Raw genomic sequence first — 14,795 nt, forward strand, 5'->3', positions numbered from 1 at the left:
TCAATAGATATGTCGGCATAATGGTCACTCTGGCAATTGCCCACTTACTCTTCAGAGTATTATTCTATAATAATCTCTGTTTTCTGCACTATGCTCTGTGTATCTCATTCCTATTCAACAGAGGTCCAAGATTTGGTGAGGAAGGTCAACATAGAGATAACATTCTGAATTCAGTGGTTAAAGGCAAATTCATTAACATCTGTATCTAATAGTCTCTTAAAATTCATTTAGTAACAAACCAAAAATTTAATGTAATACATGTTTATTTTAGCAGCTCCCTTTTACATTAGACATATTTATTCTCTATATAGGGTGATATTTTGGTTTATTTTGCATAGATAATATATTTGCTAACTCTTACAATTGACTTTTTAATTTGCTGTTTGCTGCTACCTAGATTGAAGGAGGGACAGTAAATAAAACATGCTTGAGGGAAACATGAAGCAGAATTTAACATCTCAGTACAACTTTACTTGGATCCAGACTTCATTGCCAACTTCTCTTCCTCTTCTTTCTCAAATCCTGAGCAGACAAGAGATCTTCCTTTGGGATATCGAGCACAACACTTACGAAGTTCTTGGATGACAGCCTGACACTTCGATTCCAAATAGTTGTTGGCTGAAAAACAGGCAACTCTTAGTAATGATCTCAGAGAACTAAGAAGGTACAAGGTAATTAAGTATTTTCCAAACTTTTTCACTTAGCACTTTGAAGAAAGATATACCCAGCTTCATTGCATTCTTTCTGATTTAGAAATCTGTCAATAGGTCAAGAGGTAAAAGAAGAACTCATTCATAATTATCTAAAAGTCCAATAGGAAAAAAATCAAAATTTATGAGTGGTTGAAAGCTATTTTAAAAAAAAATATATATATATATTTGGTATTTTTTGAGCAGGGTTTCTCTGTATAGCCCTGGCTGTCCTAAAATTCACTCTATACACCAGGCTGACCTCAAACTCAGAAATCCGCCTGCCTCTGCCTCACAAGTGCTGGGATTAAAAGCATGCGCCACCACTGCCTGGCTATAATTTCTCTTTTAATTAAGTGTCTTTGGCAATTTTTTGATATGATTAGTGACAAGCCCCTTTTTTAATTTGATGAATTTGAAAAATGCATTCAACCGAAATATTCATAGTTTCATAGCAAACTGCATTTTGATATCAAATTTAATGCCCCCCCCCTAAAATAAAATTGGGAACTAACAATACTTCTTTTTAGGTTTTAAAAGGGTTATAAAACAAAAGGTAAGGTGACCATTGTGTGTACTTTAGGCTGAGAATGCCAAGACTAACACCTATGGAATGCTTAGTTCTTGTATCTCCTGACACCCAACTCAGAATTCAGTGATCAGTTGGCTTCCATGTTCATTTTCTGAGGCACTGGGGATACAATATGTGGCTAGGACATTTGTCAGTCTCCAAACTACACAGACTGAAGGCCTTGGGTATGTGAATACTTGCTTGGCTACATAGAAACATGGGCTAGTGTTGGCTCGGGCTGGCTGCATATACCAGAAGCTTTTAGAATGGGGAACAACATAACCTTAAGCTAGCTAGCCTGATCTATGTTGAAGAAAATTTCACAGGCTGATGAATATGCATTCTGCCGCTATTAGGCAGTATATTCTGTACAAGTCTGTTAAATCTATTTGATTTATAGTGCATTTTAGCTCATGGTTTATAAGTGCCCATATTAAAAATAAATCAGACCTCATATAAATACCTACGAATGTATCTCAAGATTTTAGAAAAAAAAAAAAAAACAACAAGAGTAAGTCAAACTCAAAAGATGGAAAGAAAATAAAAATCAAGTAAAAAATTAATGGAGAACACAAAAAATACAGAGTCAATAGAACAGTTGACTTTTTGAAAAGATAAACAAAATTGACAAACTAGCTAAACTAGTCAAAAGAAAGAAGACTCAAATTAATAAAATTCAAATCCAAGCCCAGTGCTACAGAACTGTATCTTAAACTACTCATGGGGCTGAAATAGGAGGTTCTCAAGTTCATGGCCTGCCTAGGCTACAGAGTGAATTCAAGTCTACACAGGATAATTTAGTGAAACTCTGCCTCAAAATTGAAAAAGCAACAAGAGACATGAGAGTATAGCTCATTTAGTAGAGTGGGTGCACAAGGTCCCAGGTTCAATTTCCAGTACAACAGCAGAAACAACAACAACAATTTACAGCAGAAACAACAACAACAACAATTTACAGCAGAAACAACAAAATAATTAGTGAATATTTTGAAAAATGGTATGTCAATAAATTGAAAAGTCTAAGAAAAATGGACAAATTTCTGTATAAATGAACTCCAAAATATGAAAACTCTAAATAAATAGCAAGCAATGAAACTGAAAATATGATTTCAAAAAGAAAAAAAAGACCTCCATCAAAGAAAACCATAGAACCTGACAAAATTATGGTAGCAGGGATTGAATTAAGGTCTTTGCACATACTAGACAGATGCTCAACAACCATTGTTTTAAAAACAAAACAAAACAAAACAAAAACCCAAAAAACAAAAAAACCAACACCAATGGCCCTCAGACTAGATCAGAAAATACAAAGGGAAAGGATAGAGCCAGAGAGATGGGTCAGCAGTTAAGAGCATTGGCTGCTATTCTAGAAGACCTAGGTTTGTTTCCCAGCACCCACATGGTGGCTCACAACTGTCTGTAGCTCCAATTCCAGGGGATCCAATACCCTCTTCTGGACTCTATGGACACCAAGCACACATGTAATGCATATGTATATATGCAGGTAAAACATCCATATACAAAAAAATAAGGGGAAAGAATTCTTCCAAATTCATTTTACAAAACCACTATCCTGAACAAAGGTACATGCAGATAGCCTATGTTAACTACTTTAATACTTAATTCAGTAACATACTGAGAAGAAATGGTTTTGTTTCAAGCATGTGAATATGGTTCAACATGCAGAAATCAATAAATATAACAAGGAAAGTTAAAACAACTACATTAACATCTCAGTAGATGCTTTTAGTAAAATTCAATATATTTTCATGTAAAATAACCCTGAAGAAACTAGGTATAATAGGATTGTGTCTTCACAGAATAAATGCTATATATAAAATAAAGCTATAGTTAATAACATACAGAATAGGGGGAAATTGAAAGCAACCTTTTCCTCTAGAAAGGGTTTCCATTACCTCTATGTTTATTTAATATAGTATTTGAAATGTTAGGCAGAGAAACCAGCAAGAGAAAGAAATAAAATGAATACAAATAGGAAAGTAGGAAGTAAAATTATTCCTGTTTATGAATAAGATTCTATACTTAGGGGCACTGATTGCTCTTCCAAAGGTCCTGAGTTCAAACCTCAGTAACCACATGGTGGCGCACAACCATCTGTAATGGGATCTGTGGCCCTCTTCTAGGGTGTCTGAAGACAGCGACAGTGTGCATAATAATAATAATAATAATAATAATAATAATAATAATAATATGCTATACTTAGAAAAGCCTAAGGCACCACTGAAAGCATTAGAACTGATAAAGTCAGCATAGACGCAGGATACACAATTAACATATAAAAATCAGTAGTAGCCGGGCATGGTGGCACATGCCTATAATCCCAGCACTTGGGAGGCAGAGGCAGGTGGATTTCTGAGTTTGAGGCCAGCCCGGCCTACAGCTTGAGCTCCAGGAGAGCCAGGGCTATACAGAGAAGCCCTGTCTCAAAAAACCAAAAAAAACCAAAAACAAAAAACAACAAACAAACAAAAAACAAACAAACAAAAAAAACCCAAACCAAAACAAAACAAAAAAAAACCCAAAAAATCAGTAGCTTTTCTATATTCTAATAAACTCATTAAAGAAATAAATGAGAAAAATAATAGTCTCAAAAATAAAATGCCTATGAATATTCCTAACTAAGGTGGAAAAAAAGACTTTTCAATGAAAATTACGAAATTCTGAAAAAGAAATTGAAGGCATTAGGAAATGAAAAGAAGACATTCTATGCTCATAGATCTGGAAAATACTGATAAAAATGACAATACTGCTTATAAAAATGACAATACTGCTTAAAATTCATATAGAAAACCTCAAACAGCCAAAGCAGCATTGAGCATAATTAATGGAATACAACAAAGGGCCCAGAAGTAAATCATGCAGCTACAGCCACCTGAGTTTTGATACAAATGCCCTCAACTTTTTGCTGTAGGTGTGGCTGGCTGGAGATCAAACTGAGAATTAGTTCTTCACTGCCCAAATCCTAGTCCCTGAGGTCTAGTATTAAAATCTGTTTTTGTGGTATGTATGTATGTATGTATGTATGTATGTATGTATTTGAGTTTTTGAGATAGGCTGTCATTTTGTAGCCTGGGCTGGCCTTGAACTTATTTCCGTGCTTCTGCTTCACTCTTTCTGTTTGTATGCAGGATGGAAACTAAGGCCTACTATATTCTGAGTAAGTGCTCTATCCCTGAGCCATATCCTCAACTCCAAACCAAGGCTTTTTATTGAAGTATTTTCCTTAGCTCAGTAATTCTTAACTATGGTTGTGCATTAAAATTACCTGGCTAGCTGTGTAAACTGATTCCTGCTCAGACTCTATCTTGAGGAAATCTGCTTTACATGTGTGCTAAACATGTTTTGAAGTTCTCCAGGTAATTCTAATGTACAATTGGACTCAAGAACCCATAGCTTAAATGACATTAGTTTGTGTATGGTGCTGAGGACCTTGGGGGTTTTGCACGTATGAGGCAAGTGCACTCTTACCACTTAAGACAGCCTCCTAGTCCCTACATCACATCACTTTTAATATTCTAAACATGTCATGATACAATGGAGAAAATATTTATGAATTAATTATAGACGTGTTACATTTAAAGTTAATGAAAGTTGCTGATAGTTTCTTATAGTTAGGTGACAGGTAAAGTTGAAAAATATTTTTTAAAAAAAATCTATATACTACCTTGTAAACATTTTTGTATTTCACAGGCTTGTTTCTGGCATGGATCCTTTTGTGGCATATCCAGAAAACTAAAACAAAAAAATTATAGTTTTTCTTTTTTAGTTTTAGTCATAAAGACTTTGTAGCCTATCTATATGGAATTTTCTTGAGGCAAGTAGAATGACCTTAACAATAGCTTGAAAAATAAATGCGCTAAAAATACTCTTTCTTCATTGATTGGATGAATCAACTATATTTTATATCACTACCTCATTAATATGGAAGATATAGATTTTCATGAAAAAAAATCAGTTTAGTCATCTTGAATATTGTAAACCAATGTTGGAATGACACCACAGTTTTAAATGTCTGGCTCAATGCCTGGTTCTATGATTCACAAAATAATCCCTGTGGTAAATGATTAAACTCCTTGAATGATTTTTTTTCTTTCACTATTCATGCCAATGGGAATTATACATACCTCAAAGAACTGATGGAAAGACTAAACACAATAAAAAATATAAAGTGCACTGAACAGTAACTGGAAAGCAATAAGAACTCAATACATGGTGGCTATTATACCCAAGTGCTTTTGGTTTAAGGCAGAGTCTTATTATGTTTCTTAGGCTGACATCAAACTCCTGGGGCCAAGTGTTCTTCCTGCCTTAGTCTTCCAAATAGCTGGAATTATAGGCATACATCATTGGTCTGGGCCCAAGACTTATTTTAAAACGCAAAAGCCTATTTCAATGTACATAAACTGTCATATTTTAATCCAGGAAATTCTTCACAAGTAGTATAAACACTTTCCCAGGAATTAGCAATGTTAGTTGCTATTACCTCTTGAGAAAGGTGCCAATTAAAGTTAACATTATCTTTTGAGCTCATATGGATGCCAAATATGTAAAATGTTGTAATTAAAGAAATAATTTAGATTCACAAAATTTTGATCAGAAACTTGTAAGAACAATTCAAAGACACAGTTTCAGAAAGAAGAAAGGCAAAGGAGCCTTTGCAGCTAATTTCATCAGTACAAATAACCTTTTTCTCCCAGAACTCCTTAAGTTCTCAGTAGATCCAAATTAGGTCAGTACTGGGATGGGAAACACTAGAACAAAATCTCATATATTTACAGGATGGAATAAGAAAAAGCAGGTGAATTTGCTGCAGGGGAAATAAGCGACAAATACACGTTGATGCTGCAAAAGCTGCTCTCTTCTCTCTAAATCGGCACCAAGTCCTTGGTGATGAGGGCATCTGTTCTGTAGCATGCTCTGATTTTTGTGGGATTCACCAGATCCTAGGTTCAGCCGATGAAGTCCATTAAAGATTCTATAGCAATTCCCAAAGGAGTCAATTTAAAGTTACATATCCTGACTAAATGCTTTTGTTGGCTTGATTTCTGCCCTGTGTAACCCTTTCTCTGTAGTGTCACTGGCAATGTTCTTCATGGCCCTTCCTAAATATCTCTGTTCTTGAGCAGTTTTTTTCAAACTAATCCTCCCCCTAATCCCCCGGCCTAAGGGTGGGAGCACGGCAGTGGTGAATGAAGTGATTGCCATGTAATGAATTGAACAGAGGAGCGTATCTTCCTAGAAATCCAGCACCTGAAAAAAAAAATCATTCAAATCACTACAACTGAATAGAGTATAAACAAAGAAGGGAAAGGAGGAGGGAAAATAGAAATACATACCAGGTTAATCATCAGGCAAAAGTTTAAGGAGTAGTTCCTGTACTCCCCTGACCTGTCAGAAAAAGGAAATTATATATAAAGTACTCTGTTATAAGAGCCCCAGGACAGGGAAAATGATTGAGTAACATGTGTACCATTAAATGATGCTGAATCTGCCACAAGCGAGAGTTGTTATCCATGTAGCGCTCCTCTGGGTAGAGTTGCCACATGAGAGGTAGTTGGGAGGTAAGAAGGTGACTTGGCTTAGTTGCGTCACCTAAAGGAACCTGAACTTGCTGGACTCGAGCCTTTAGGAAACTTGTCTCCTAATAGGAATGATCAAAAATAAAACCAAAACCATCAGAATATTCAGACTAGATAGAAGCCAGGTTACTTGAAAGCAAAATTGAAAAAACAAATTAAAATAAAAGCAGTTACCTCTTCCACCACAGCTACCCATGTGCGCTGATATTCGTCGCGGTAGACTCCTTCTTGGTGAACCCAGAGATGATCGGGTGGAGCCCCCACATCCTCTCTTGCCATTCTGGGCTTTGAGTTCCAATTCTAGCCCTGCTTTTCTCCACCTAAGCCTGCAGCATCCGCGCACAGGACACAGGTGTGACTTTTGAGGTTTGGATGAACTCACTAGTGAGCAAGGTGACCTGGGACTAGCAACCACCAACCTGAACCAAACCTCATACATATCTATTTGTACAACCCAAACATATCAAATGGCATCTTAAGCTTTTTGAAAATAAAACTGAAGTGACACTTAAGCAAAGCCTAGGTAATGTTAACTTTCTATGGCAAAACACTCAAGAATTCTCTAAGTAAGTTCTATAGGGAGATGAGAACTGCAGGAGCCTGGTTTGTTCATTCGTTCATTCATTCTCTCTCTCTCTCTCTCTCTCTCTCTCTCTCTCTCTCTCTCTCTCTCTCTCTCCTCTCTTGTATTTACAAAACAGTATTCAAAGGTAGTGTGTTAGCATTACAAAATGCAAAGAAGTGTATCTAAAGACACAATTTTAGTTTACAAATTAAAAGGTCAAAAATATCTCTCTGTGTTTACAATTCTCAGAGTTTTGAGAGGCAAGGAAACTCTCCATAATAGTCTTCTGTCCAGCTTCGGATCTCATAACTTCACATGCATTTTTCATGAATAGAATCTTGTAGAAACCAGTCATAGGATCATGGTGCAGATTCACTGTATTTCTACCTTTACAGAGCACACATTCATCAGTGGGTATCTGTGCCATGATAGAGACCCTCCCATTCCCAATAAGTAACTTTTAGTGGAAAAGGAAATGAAGCATAGTTTGGGAGATGGTTAGAACCTTCAAAATGATAGTGTTCAGACCAAACCAGATGTCAGTTATGATGTGGAATGAGAAGAAGGCAGAAATAAAGGAATTAAAATAAAACCTAGTCCTTTTTTTTTTTTTTTTAGGGATGCCATCCTGAATTTGATTTTTCCTTAACACTGTTTTTCTGCCTGTGCCCTAAAAGGTAAGTAGGAATAAAAATTGTTGTCTCAAAATGGGTATGTTGGTGCATGCCTGTAACCCCAGGATGACAGAGGCTGAGCAAGGTTCAGCCCAGTCTGGGATACATAGAAAGTTTGGCTAATCTCTAGGTTAAGGAGATAAGGAGGCCTTGTCTCAAAAAAAAAAAAAGAAAAGAAAATAGAAACAAAGAGAGAGAGAGAGACAGAAAGAGAGAGACAGAGGCAGAGAGAGAGAAAAGAAAGAAAGAGAAAGAAAATATAGTGACTAATAAATAGGCATCATAGTTAGCCATTTATTCCCTGAGTGATTATGACTTTGAACCTCTCACATGTTCCCCCTTTCACCTGGATGTACTCTCATTTCCAACTTATTTATGAAAGAAACCTTTTTCTATAACCAAACCTCCTTTCTATAATATGGCAATATCACCTCTTCTGTACAGTCAAAAGTTATGAGTTATCTTGAATTTTTTCCATTCATTTGCTATAGTTTATGTAACCAATTCTAGCAATATCATTATTGCCACTGTATTCAACCCCAAATTTCTTTCAAATACCAGGGCTGTCTCAAGCTTCATACTTTTGCTGTTCCATGAGTCTCTAGCTATAAAACTTGGAATTTTTTTCATTCAGCAAATACAAATGTTCTGCCTTTCTTCTAGAGCTTTAGAAAGATCATCCCCAGCAAATTCTAATATAAAAATAAAATGAGTGCACACACATACACACAAACACACACACACACGGAACATTTTGAAAGGAGAATCCAACTGTTAAAGGCTTCAAGACCATTTCAACTTCATAGGTATAGATAGGTCCTAGCAACAACCAACATGTTGACATTTACATTTCTTTTGAATCAAAACAAAACTTTATTGGTCATACTGACATTGAAAGGAAATAATTCCAGTGGAAGAGAAGGCAGATAGCATGTAATATTCTAAATTATTATAAGGCACTACAAAATGTTCTTAGAAGAAAGGCATTATAGTGTGCTGCTATAACCTCCAGAGGATAACAGGTTGAGCACTGACAATACGAGCCTGGGAACAACACTCGGCACATTAACCTGGATTTATGTGTCCTATCATTAAGAGGGCAAATTGGCCCAGAGGCAATTCCAGTGATCAAGGGTCTAATAAGCCACCACATAACTATGAAACCGTCGACACCCTCAATAGAGAAATGCAAAGGCTTAGCAAAAGGCATCCAGATCAAAGTCTATAAAAAATCACATGTTGGATGAATGAAACATCATTTCTATAAATGTGATTCTTAGAACACTTTCCCAACATTTTCCTTGGTCAAATAAGTTTGGGAATATTGGAGAGTATAAAAGCACATTAGCATAGTAAAAACTCCAACCAACTTATACTGTACAGAGATTTTATATAGTTTTAACATTTCCCAAATTTATTTGACTAGAGAACATTTTTTGGCATATGGTATTTGTTCACAAATTTCAGGATTCCCCCAACTAAGGAATATCTTAATCTCAGGATAAACTTAGTTACAAGGTACAATACAATACATGGAATATAACCTATGCAATTTAACTTAAAATACTACCAGTTTCAAATACAAATATATCCCCAAAATGTTTGCATAACTTTACAGCTATCACAACCACTAAGAGATTTCCTCCATAAAAGTTGCCTTCATTCCGAAAGCCATGTTGACTTAGACAAATTATTTTTAGATACTTTGTAAATTAGGTTCTAAATGAATGATGGAATACAGAAGAGCTTTCTTTGGTTGTAATTTAAGTAGAACCATCATTTTTCCTTACAGAAAGGATGATTTTATATATTTTTCTTTAAAAGAATATGATTTGCTTTAATTTTGAGGTGTTTAAGTTTTTTAACTAGCATCAATAAGTTGAATGCCCTAGTTATTTGAAGTTATTTAATAATGCCATCCAATTATAACTTCAGTTGGCAAAGAATACAGGCCTAGGTATCAGCTTGCCTGATGAATGAATCCCGCTTCTGTCACTGAGAAGCTTTATGACCATCAGACAACCTACTTTTTCCTCCACTTTCTCTGAGGTGTAAAATTATGAACACATTGATTGTAATGATACTTAGTAAACACTTCTCATAGGTTTTAACATACGTTTAGGTATATTAACCCATTTGATCTTTACAGTCTTCATGGGATGCTATGAGTCAGGGATTAGTATTATTCCCACTTAAAGGTGATGAATATAAGGCACACAGAAGTTAGGTAACTAGTCTACTAGTTCACACAACTAGAGGTTGCAGAGCCTGATTCCAGTTGAGGCAGTTCATAGACACTATATATGTAAATTCTTAGTAGAGTCTTTAGCCTATAATAAGCTTGCTATAAATATTAATCATTACTTCCCTCTCCAGTCAAATGTTTGGAGCTATGATAGGTAGCATGAACACTCTAGAATATGAGACTGACTAAAATCAACAAACAAAAGTATTTTTCTTCTTGAAGGTAGCTAAACAAATTGATAAACTAAAAATATCCCTTAAGCAAATATAGTAAGATGAGCAGTCCATGCTGCCCCATCAAGGCAGGACATGTTAGCTATGAACAGTAACTGAAAATAACATATGATATAAAACTGAAACTTAGAGAGAAGATATAGATAGGTCCAATTACACCCCTGCAATTTCTCCAATCTTTATCATTATAAAACTTAAATCATGGAAAGATGTGGACTAAGCATTAGGCAAAAACAGAGGTTGCTAGCATATATATTGTACCACAGTGCTCTGGACTTGGGACAGTATTTGTATGGAGACTTAGGTTGGAACTGACTTGGGAGAAAAGAGCAAAGCATCAACACCTCTTCAAGTAACACCTTCAATATGTTCCCTTTCCAGTACTGCCATATCTGTCTGGCTTCAGAACTACAAAAGGAATTTTTAAAAAAAACAAATTCAAACAAAAGCATATGAGATGTGGAGGCTGTGTGGTATATATTTTGCATTCATTTATAATCAGTACTAAACCCCTTGTGTAATTGGTAAACTTGTAATTTTTTAAGGAAGATTTGTATATTTTCCCCTCAGTTCATTGGCATATTTTAAAATAAAATTAGTTTTATATATAAGTTAACCATGTCTGACACCAAGGAAATGATCAGAGGGAATCTGTAATTTTCTATAATTAGTTACTTGATGTGATACATTCAAACTTGAACAATAAAGTCCCTCCATCCTTCTCTTCCTGTACCAGACAAATATATATCTAAAAGCTTTTGTAAAAAGTAGCAGCAAGCAAACTGGAGTTACTTTTTCAGATACAGTAAAACACTGTTTCTGTCAAAGGCTACTCACATGAATAAAATGTTTCTTGGACTAATTATTCCGCCTCCAGCACAGCTAGGCTAAAACTTCCAGGTCCCCCACCCCGGGACACTCAAGCAGGGTTCGCGTTGTGAGCCTAGGACGAACCAAGGGGCATCCCGAGCCGAGGTCACTAGAACTGAAGGTAGGAGGTGCAGGCCAGCAGCCGGAAGTGGTCCAAGGGCTGTGACTTGGAAATAAAAGAAAATAAAATAAAACCTTAACTGTTTTAGGACCGACTTTCAAAAGAGGCCCTTTATTCGCAGCGATGTCGCCTCAAAGTGCTGTCCGTGACGCATGTAGGCCGCGCCGGGCTCTCATCAGCGGGCGGGCAAAATGGGCGCCAGCACTATGAAGGCGTCTGCCCTGGCGGCCTGGAGCTACTCACAGCCTACGTCCGCCCCGGCGGGGGAACACCGCCTCCCTGCTGCCCAGCTAGCTGCCCAGCCTGACGCGTAGACCTCTTTCGCCAGCCACCACCCAACGTCCCAATGCTTTGCTAGCCGAGACCAACCCGCTCTTCTCCCAGGTGCTGCTAGGCGGGCACCGCCTCTGAGCCCCAGGCTCCGCCCCTGTGGAACCCGCGCTGTTCTTCCAGGGCTGGGCGGAGCCTCAAGCTAAGGGCTGGTCGCTGCGTCTGAGCGCCGGGTTGGACGAGCCGCTGTGCGCCCTTGGCGGACGTGAGCGGAAAGAAGATGGCGGTGCAGGTGGTGCAAGCTGTGCAGGCGGTTCATCTTGAGTCTGACGCTTTCCTAGTTTGTCTCAACCATGCTCTGAGCACAGAAAAGGAGGAAGTGATGGGTCTGTGTATAGGGGAGGTAAGTTGGCCACCTTGGCTGAAATCTTGCTGATCAATACCCTGTGTTCCTGGAGGCGGCTGGGAGGCCATAGGGATGTGATTTGGATCCTTTGAGGTGTTTTATTTTGTTGTTCGAGACAGGGTTTCTCTGTGTAGCCCCGGCTGTCCTGGAACTCACGCTGTAGACCAGGCTGGCCTCGAACTCAGAAATCCGCCTGCCTCTGCCTCCCGAGTGCTGGGATTCCGGCTTCCTTTGAGTTTTTAATGCTGTCGCGGGGTACTTTTCTTCTGGCGCTCTGATCCATGCTTATGTTCCTGTAAACCCTCAGCGGTCTGCATGAACTCAGGGGATGGGGGTTATCATACCAGTGATTAAAACTGCAAACCAGGCCAGAAACACATTCTGGCATGAGTTATCCAGATATTAGAAAACCAGTAGCCCAGGTTACAGCCTTGTGTCTTGCCACCAGTTTTTCCTATGTGAAGCAGAGCTAGCTATCACTAAAGCATTTTTAAAGCCCAGCAAAGAACTCAAACAGAAGGGTTTCATGGACTCCAAAGTCTCTTTGTGGTTAAATGTTACAGATATTTGAAAGTAGATGAGGAAGTACAGTGTAGCTTTAAAGTACTCAGAATGAATTCTCCAGTCTTTCATACTGTTGTGTGTGAACATATGGCCTAATTTTCATGTAAATGTGCATCCCTATAACTAACTAAATGTGTCATTAATATTTTCTGCTCTTTCCTACTCTAGTTGAATGATGACATAAGGTAAGACTATATTTGTTTATTTACATATTATAAACTAAACTGATTCTTAGTGAAGAAGTACAGCAACTTTTTAACAGTATTTACATGTTTTATCTTAATATTAACAGTATAGAGATGCCTCACTATAATCTGAGTTCTACCGTGATCCTAAAGATTCATTTTAACCTTATATCATAGCATAATCTTTATGTAAAATATATATGCTCCTATGTGGAAAATCTGGCAGAAGAAACCAACATCATAAGTGAATTTGTAAAAGTTCTTAAACATAGAATTTTGTTGGAGATCCAGAGCCTAACTGATTACTGCATAATAGCTAAATGAATAGAACTTTGTTGACTGGAATAAAGGCAGCTTATTAAAAATGACTATCAATATACTTGACATTTGGTTCTATTACATTCCATTTTCTCGCTTTATTTGTTTTATATCTCTCTTCCCTGAAACACCAGGGATAGGCCACTTACTTTCCTTATGGCAGATAATGCCTACATATTGAGAGGCTTTTCCCTTGTTGACCCATTACCCATCTAAATTATCAGTGGATTTCTGTCCCACCCCTGTGAATCCTACAGATCCTAGTAGCTTAAAAGCTTCAGAGATGGTAAAACCTTTGAGTCTCTATTGTTTAAACTGCAAAGCGTAGCTTATTGTTTATCAAGCCTTCTCCTTAAAACCTGGAATCTACTCTGTTCTTCTTCCTCCCTCTTCTGTTTCAGCTAAGGTTACATTGCAAAAACTGTTTATGTTAGTTTTCCTTGACTCCTTTTTCTATTCTAAACCACAATTACTCTCTTTTCTAATCTATCTCCAATAGGAGTGACTCCAAATTTACATACACTGGAACGGAAATGCGCACAGTCCAAGAAAAGGTATGTATGATAAAATTCTGGATGATCAAAATTTATGATTGGGGAGAAAGTTCAGCAGTCTGTTTGAGGACTTCAGCCAGGATATTAATCCACTTTGTAATTGTGCAGCATAGTTTTTTTCCATACTAAAATCAGATGAAAAATCTCATGAGAATGGGACCTAGTTAGTTTCTGGCTTTTCTCCTGAGTGTTCATTCCCACCTCAGTTTTCCTGCCATTCTCTAGGCTAATTGTATAAAACTAGTTAGATTTTCCTTCAATATATTAGAGCCCAAGGAGTCTGTAAAGTACAGTAAAAGTAATTGTTTCTTATCCTTTCTCCAAGCTACTAGGGAAAGCATCTACTTACTTACTTACTATCTTTATTTCCTATATACAAATTCCTTCACTATAACCTCTAAGCCTCCTTAATTCCTGTATTAAAGTTTTCTAGAGGAACAGAAGCAATAGAATTGAAATCTCTTTCTTACAAGAGGAAATTTATAGGATTTATTACCCAGTTGGGGCCTGGGTGGTCCAAAATTGGCCGTGTGCTTGCTGGAGAGTGGGATAATTCCATACAGGCTAAATCAAGAAAATGAAAGCCTCAGCTCAAGGAGGATAAATGCTGTAGCTCTACTGCAGGCCTAGAAACTCCCAGGAGTTTAGCTGGTGTGCATCTTCACTGGATGGCTGAAGGCTATTGGGTCTGGTGGCTGTTGGTGATAGATACAATGCTACATGCACTAGCTCAGGAAGGATGGAACTAGCCTGCCCTGCTCTTCTCTTTCTTTAATTTCATCTGGATTCCCAGACTATTGCATGGAGAATCCACATCCAGGGGGAAAGACTCTCCTGCTACTCTCCTGTAAATCAGTCCTCCTTTAAAATGCTGGAATGGGCACACCAACAGGGAGTGTCCCTAATCTTACTCAAGAAACCATTCAACCC

General features: G+C 37.5%; 3 protein-coding genes across 9 annotated transcripts in view; 1 reads left to right on the forward strand and 2 right to left on the reverse strand.

Moving 5' to 3' along the window:
- Positions 1 to 245: 245 nt before the first annotated feature.
- Cmc4 (C-x(9)-C motif containing 4) lies at positions 246 to 11,984 on the reverse strand. Of its 2 annotated transcripts, NM_001294277.1 has the most exons (4): positions 11,938 to 11,984; positions 11,415 to 11,613; positions 4,946 to 5,013; positions 246 to 618 (listed from the first exon to the last, which is right to left on the reverse strand). In NM_001294277.1, exons 3-4 carry the CDS (start codon positions 5,001 to 5,003, stop codon positions 470 to 472), a joined length of 207 nt encoding a protein of 68 aa, NP_001281206.1. In that variant the 5' UTR covers positions 5,004 to 5,013; positions 11,415 to 11,613; positions 11,938 to 11,984; the 3' UTR covers positions 246 to 469. The 2 variants fall into 2 exon arrangements, with proteins under 2 accessions (NP_001281206.1, NP_034969.1); NM_010839.6 differs by having other exon boundaries at positions 11,415 to 11,984.
- On the reverse strand, positions 5,842 to 11,984 carry Mtcp1 (mature T cell proliferation 1). The gene is made up of 5 exons (NM_001039373.5): positions 11,415 to 11,984; positions 7,035 to 7,186; positions 6,752 to 6,922; positions 6,618 to 6,669; positions 5,842 to 6,531 (listed from the first exon to the last, which is right to left on the reverse strand). The coding sequence occupies exons 2-4, from the start codon at positions 7,137 to 7,139 to the stop codon at positions 6,622 to 6,624; spliced, it is 324 nt and encodes a 107-aa protein (NP_001034462.1). The 5' UTR covers positions 7,140 to 7,186; positions 11,415 to 11,984; the 3' UTR covers positions 5,842 to 6,531; positions 6,618 to 6,621.
- A 43-nt stretch (positions 11,985 to 12,027) lies between these two features.
- Positions 12,028 to 14,795, forward strand: part of Brcc3 (BRCA1/BRCA2-containing complex, subunit 3) — a 39,075-nt gene continuing 36,307 nt past the window's right edge. For all 6 annotated transcript variants that reach the window (XM_030251295.1, NM_001358736.1, NM_001166459.1 and 3 more), the window contains exons 1-3: positions 12,028 to 12,241; positions 12,977 to 12,993; positions 13,811 to 13,865. In XM_030251295.1, coding sequence (XP_030107155.1) covers positions 12,119 to 12,241; positions 12,977 to 12,993; positions 13,811 to 13,865 — 195 coding nt within the window. In that variant the 5' untranslated portion in view covers positions 12,028 to 12,118. The remainder of the gene's footprint in view (positions 12,242 to 12,976; positions 12,994 to 13,810; positions 13,866 to 14,795) is intronic.

The sequence above is a fragment of the Mus musculus genome, chromosome X (assembly GCF_000001635.26).
Source record: "Mus musculus strain C57BL/6J chromosome X, GRCm38.p6 C57BL/6J".
In the NCBI taxonomy this organism is placed as follows: domain Eukaryota; kingdom Metazoa; phylum Chordata; class Mammalia; order Rodentia; family Muridae; genus Mus; species Mus musculus.

Coding starts and splice junctions, on each gene's coding strand:
- Cmc4 (NM_001294277.1), bottom strand. CDS start 5,003: ATGCCACAAAAGGATCCATGCCAGAAACAAGCCTGTGAAATACAAAAA. Junction 619..4,945: donor AATACAAAAATGTTTACAAG/GTAGTATATAGA, acceptor CCTGTTTTTCAG/CCAACAACTATTTGGAATCG.
- Mtcp1 (NM_001039373.5), bottom strand. CDS start 7,139: ATGGCAAGAGAGGATGTGGGGGCTCCACCCGATCATCTCTGGGTTCAC. Junction 6,923..7,034: donor GGGTAGCTGTGGTGGAAGAG/GTAACTGCTTTT, acceptor CATTCCTATTAG/GAGACAAGTTTCCTAAAGGC. Junction 6,670..6,751: donor AGATTCAGCATCATTTAATG/GTACACATGTTA, acceptor TTTTTCTGACAG/GTCAGGGGAGTACAGGAACT.